Here is a 6,000-nt window from a genome sequence, read left to right on the forward strand (position 1 = left end):
AATTTATTCCAGTGTTTAACCACCCTGACAGATAGGAAGTTTTTCCTAATGTCCAACCTAACCCTTCCCTGCTGCAGTTTAAGACAATTGCTTCTTATCCTGTTCTCAGAGGCCCAGGAAAACAATTTTTTCCCTCCTCCTTGTGACACCCTTTTAGATCCCTAATATTGCACTTCTTTAAGTTATGCTTTAACAAGTCCATATAACGCTTCCTGGAAGCTGCCATCATGGACCTGCAGCCCCTGTGGGGCTGTCTCTGTGTGTTGCTCCTGTCAGCAGACACGGTCCCTGCAGCTCCCATTCGCAGGGAATAGGAAACTGCAGCCAATGGGAGCAGTGGGGTGGTGCCTGCAGGCAGGAGCAGCACGCAGTGCCACATGCCTCTCTAGGGTCTGTAGGGATGAGCTAGCCCCTCCTAGGAGCAGCACCCGGCGGGGGCAGGCAGGTAACCTGCCTTAGCCCTGCAGAACTGAAGACCAGGAGCTGCATGAAGTAAGTGTCATGCAGCAGGAACCTGCACCACTCTGCAACCTCCTACCCCAGCCCCCTCTCAAAACCAGCACCCCAGCCGCAGGGCTGGATTACCCAATAGGCAGACCAAGCATGTGCTTAGGGCACCAGCAAAGAAGGGGCACCAAAAAAAAAAAAGATTTTACGGTATAGTATTGTTTTTATTGTGAATTACATAATGGGGTGCACCATAATCTTTTCAGTGCTTAGGGCCTTTAAAGGTCTTAATACGGCCCTGCCCAACCCCTGCCCACACCTGAACTCTGCCCCAGCCCAGTGAAAATGAGTGAGGGTGGGGGAGAGCAAGTGATGGAGGGAGGGAGAAAAGCATGAGGGGGTGGGGTAGATCCTGGGTTACACTTTAATTCAAAAAGGGATCTTGTACTTAAAAAGTCTGGAGAGCGCTGCTGTTGGGTTAACCCTTTCTGCTTCTCTGAGCTAAGCCTGCAAATGCAGCTTCTTATCACCACCCCGCTTCACTTTAAGGCAGAAAATAAAAGGCATATTCCTCCATTCCCGTATGTCTAATGCACAAAGAAAACTTCAGAGAGACAAGAACTGGTCATGAAATTCCACAGATCAAAACACCTCCATCCCAAGCCAAGAGGGCACACTAGGTTCAGCATCCCGTAGATCGGTGAACTCCATCCTAGGGGGTCAGAGACCTGCATGGGATGGTAGGAGCCATTGAGTCTCTGTTGTGCTACTGGGTCCACACCCTCCCTCCCAGCAGCTTATGTGATATCATAATTTGGTGCCACTGAATATGCAACACCAAACTCCAGCTTCTGTGGTGTAGTGGGATCTGAGCCCCTTCCCCAGAAGGACCCTTTGCAGGGTTTGGGAATACTGACCAAAAGTCAGTGCTTAAACGACAAAACAGGCGGTAGAGGAAATGAGACTGTTAATCAGAATCCTCTGGTGTAACTCACACCAGGCTCTTCATAGTTTCAAGGGACAGAGTTCATTACATTCCAGGACTATTAATATAGCCACCTATTTATACTGCTGCATTCCTGCATCACCAAAGCAGAAAGCTACAGCTGCGGAGCTAAAACGGAATAAAATGTCAGCTCCCAAGGAGAAAGTGATCATGCTAGCAATTGAAAGAAGAGACAGTGAAGAGACAGACTAAAAGACAATCTTCACAGTTCCTGCTTGGTACCACAGGGTTAGCTGATCTTCACCCAGCTCTCTGACTCCTGCAGACTGCAGACAGAAACAGTCAAGAGAGAAAATGAAAAACTACAGAGAATGAAATGGTCCGAGAAACTACCAGAAAGGCATTCTCAGGGAAGATGCTGGCAGAGGGATAGAGAACAGATTCAGGCCATCGTTCCATCACAGGAACAGGAACAGAAACAGGAACAGAAAATCAGAAGCTAATCTGAAAGGAAGCTGTGAGGTCTTCAACTGTTTTACTACCAGCTCTGCTGAGATGATGGAGACCTCAGGGGGGCCGTATCTGAACATAGCAGCAGTGGCATCCCCGGTGGGAGTAGCCCGTTTGTTGCAGGTGGCATTTGGATGTACTACATTCAGCCTGGTGGCCCATCATGGGGGATTCAGTGCAGCCTATGGCGCCTTCTGCATGTTCGTCTGGTGCTTTTGTTTTGCTGTCACCATCTTTATAACAACCTGTGAATTCACGCGTCTCCACAGCTGCATGAGCATCTCCTGGGGGAATTTCACAGCTGCTTTTGCCATGCTGGCCACTCTCATGTCCGTCACGGCAGCTGTGATCTACCCTCTCTATTTTGTCCAGTTTGACTGTCATCCCATCAGCTGCAAGGTGAGAGATTTCCGCATAGCAGCTAGCGTCTTCGCAGGGCTCCTGTTCATTGCTTATGTTGTGGAAGTGTTTCTAACCCGAGCCAAGCCAGGACAGGTAACCAACTACATGGCCACAGTATCTGGCCTCCTGAAAATTGTCCAGGCCTTCGTGGCCTGCATCATCTTTGGGGCACTGGTAAATGACAGTCAGTACAGCAATTACGTGGCTACCCAATGGTGTGTAGCTGTCTATAGCTTCTGCTTTGTGATGACAGTGGTAGTAGTGGCCTTCAGCGTCACAGGAAGAACTGCAATGCTACGGTGCCCCTTTGAGCGTGTTGTGGTCATTTACACATTCATGGCCATCCTCATGTATGTGAGTGCAGCAGTGATCTGGCCTGTGTTCTGCTTTGATAGTAAATATGGGTCCCCATGGCGCCCCTTCCAGTGCTCCCAGGGCAAATGCCCTTGGGACAGCCAACTGGTGATTGCTATATTTACCTATGTGAACCTAGTGCTTTATATTGTGGACTTGGCATACTCTCAGCGCATCCGCTTTGTCTCACACCCTTAAGATTCAATGCTGCTCCCACAAAGTTATCAGGGCTCAAGCAACAACACAGCATTGGGAATCAGGTGGAGACAGGGGTCATAGAAAGTAGCTGTTGGTCTAGACATACCAATAAATGAAACAGGAACCAAACTTCAAAGTTAAGTCTGGACCAGTAAATGAACAATATATAAGGTGGTGGACAACAGATGAGCCTACAAAGAAGAAAGGCAACAACAATCTTTCTTACCCCTCAACGCTTGCTTTGTCCCTTCTTTTTTAAGGCAGGGAATAGCATAGTATGCTGAGGACAGTACGTTTGCATCGCCACCAAACATGAGTGTCTGCTGCAAGAGGGGCTTTATAGGCCACTGGATTACAAAGCCAAATAAAAAGCATGGATCAGTGAGGTCATGGGACTGCTACCAATACTGGACTCTAATGAAGAAGAAACTGTATCCGGGGAAGACTGGGGAGTCAGAGACAGTAGCAGCAGCTATAGAACTAAACAAGGATTCTTCAAAATCCCAGACATTTGATATTATTAATGCCATAGTGTGAAATTCATTGCTTGTAAATGTGGGAAATTCTAGCTAGAATGGGTCTGAGGGAAAAGGAAATTATGCTGATTTGAAGATACCCCCTCCCCCCCCCACACACAATTAATTAGAGTGTGGAATAAGCAAGGCCTCTTGCATGTGCCTGGTTGGAAAGATTAGGGAATACTCCTAAATACCCTCTGAGCCATTATAGAAGTGAAAGTTGCTGAGTCACAGCTCTATTGCCCAGAACTGGAGAGGGGGATGGATCCAAGGCCTTCCATCCAAATAATCACTTCCAGTTTCAGCTCCTCACTATTCACTCAAGAAGGATCTGGAGACAGCCCCATGATCATGTAAAATTTGCTCTGTAGGCCATGCTATATCTGAACTGATGGCAAGAACTTATCTACTTGTAGAAAATTAAAGGAATGTTCTGTGCAAAAAGAATGGGGGCAGAGATGGACTGGTCCCACCTGACTGCTCCAAACCCATGCAGGTTACAGATGAGCTGGTTATATAGAACCAGCCTCAGTGGGGAAAAATGCTGACATTGTTAATGGAGCCAGACAACATCCTCAGGCCAGATCGCATTCCCGGGTCTCCTGGCTCTGCTCCCACCTACCTTTCTCCTTTGCTTTGCCTGCCAGCTGCACAGACACCTCCCCAGACCTCCTTCCCCGTCTCTAACAGCACAGCTCAGGATTTCAGGTGTATTGCCAATAGAAACTGTTCTTCATTGAAGGGAATTCCCAGTCCAGCAAGATAGAAACCAAAGAGGTTGTTTATTCTGATACTTGTGGAGAATGTGTGCCAATATAGTAGGAAGTTGGATTAGAAACCACAAATAAAAACTATACATTGTCAAAAGTAACTGTGTTTTATTTCACTAATAATTTGAAATAAAGCTACCTGGTAACCTTACAATGTACACACCCACACAGACCCATACACTTCCACCTTCCCCTCCCCAGCTACAGCCTCCCCACCTTTCCCACCAAAAATACACCATCAGATACACATCTTCCACCCCCCCATTACTCCACCTTACCTCCCCCCCCCCGATATATGTCTACTCCTCCCCCAAACACAGACTTCCGCGCACGCTTCCCCTCCTCCCAGGAAAGCAAAGCTATTGGCTTATTTGCAATGTATAAAGTGTGCCCTATCTCACATGGATCAGGATGGGTGTACAAAACCTAATAGAGTCAAGTCCCCTCAGCACCATGGTCTGCACCCAGGGCTCTAACAATCCCAGCTGTTCTCCCTCAGGAGAAGGTGCAATATAGGAGGAAGGCACCATTTCCCAATGTCTCAATATAAATCATGCCAGGTGGGCAGCTGAGGAAAATTGCGCAGGATATAGAGCAACAGTGTCGCAGAGTTTCTCTCTCCAGGTTAGAAGCAACCATTTTAGCAAGGAACCTCAGGAACACTTCTCAAGCCCAAGACACAGAGCTGCTCCCACAGGGACACAAGGAAATGCATTAAATACTTTTCTCAAGAGGGTTTCACCAGATATGGGAGCAAGAGACAAACACCTTCCAAGGTCTTTTCTTCCTGCCCAGAGTCCCAACTTGGACAGGAACTCTAGGAAGGCATCCAGGTACAGGAAGATAGACAGTTCAAGGGATAGTAGTAGCATAAAGAGACCAAATGTATGTAGCATGGGGCTAGATGAGTAGGGGTGTTTCCTGGACTGCATTAATAGAAGACTGAATTTTGAAGTGCATTTATCTCAATTAAACATGGACAAATGCAGTCATAGCACAAAACTGCTCAAAGAAATATTCCATTGATATTATTTATTTTTTACCTCTAATCTCCACCCACAGAAAGTGATCTACACTCCATCTAGTGTGGTTTCTACCTAAAGTAAGTATGTTTCTTTTGTTATTATATAGTGAAAAAAGTGCAAATGAAAAACAGACTGTCTCTTTAAGACACCATATCTTTGAGGAATCTGTAGTGGATATAAATGGCCTGGCAGGAGCCCAGGGAATTGGTCACCAGTGACAGGTGTCGAGCAAACAGGAGCGGTTTATTGCTAGAGATGACACTGCTAACTTCTGTGAGCAGTGGAGCCGGATTGCAAAGGTGCAGATTTCCCCAGTTCCTGGGAGGCACTCCCTGCTCCACCTCAGGCCCCTCCCCGCACTCCACTCTTCCCCCAAGTTCCCCCCCATCTCTGCTCCTCTGTCCCCCCAGTGCCTCCTGAATGCTTCTGAACAGCTGATCAGTAGCAGGCAGGAGGCACTGGGAGTAGAGGGGAAGGAGCTGGTTACCAGGGCCCACCAGCAAGCAGTACGGCTATGGGGAAAGGGGAGAAGCTGATCTATGGGGCTGCCAGTGGATGCCGAGCACCCACCCTGGTAAAATCTCGCTGCTTGCCTGTATTTGTGTTGGTTGCCTTTTTTGCTCTGAGGGTTCTGTAGCACTCTGAACTAGCTACCTGGGACGTGGGAAAAATCTGCCAGGGATACAAAATGACGTGCGTTATGTAAGATGTGGTCTTGCCTACCCTACAAGTGTTTTGCCAGTAGAGCTCTATTAGCAGAGCCCCTTCATGTAAACATAGGCTTTGTCTACACTTCTAAAATTAAGCACAGCTACACCAGAAGTGCTGGA

General features: G+C 47.6%; 1 protein-coding gene across 1 annotated transcript; it reads left to right on the top strand.

Moving 5' to 3' along the window:
* The first annotated feature begins 1,521 nt into the window (after positions 1-1,521).
* MYADML2 (myeloid associated differentiation marker like 2) lies at positions 1,522-4,230 on the top strand. Its single transcript, XM_006118637.5, has one exon. The coding sequence runs from the start codon at positions 1,949-1,951 to the stop codon at positions 2,855-2,857; it is 909 nt and encodes a 302-aa protein (XP_006118699.1). The 5' UTR covers positions 1,522-1,948; the 3' UTR covers positions 2,858-4,230.
* Positions 4,231-6,000: the final 1,770 nt, after the last annotated feature.

The sequence above is a fragment of the Pelodiscus sinensis genome, chromosome 20 (assembly GCF_052426305.1).
Source record: "Pelodiscus sinensis isolate ZL-2025 chromosome 20, ASM5242630v1, whole genome shotgun sequence".
NCBI classification, from domain to species: domain Eukaryota; kingdom Metazoa; phylum Chordata; order Testudines; family Trionychidae; genus Pelodiscus; species Pelodiscus sinensis.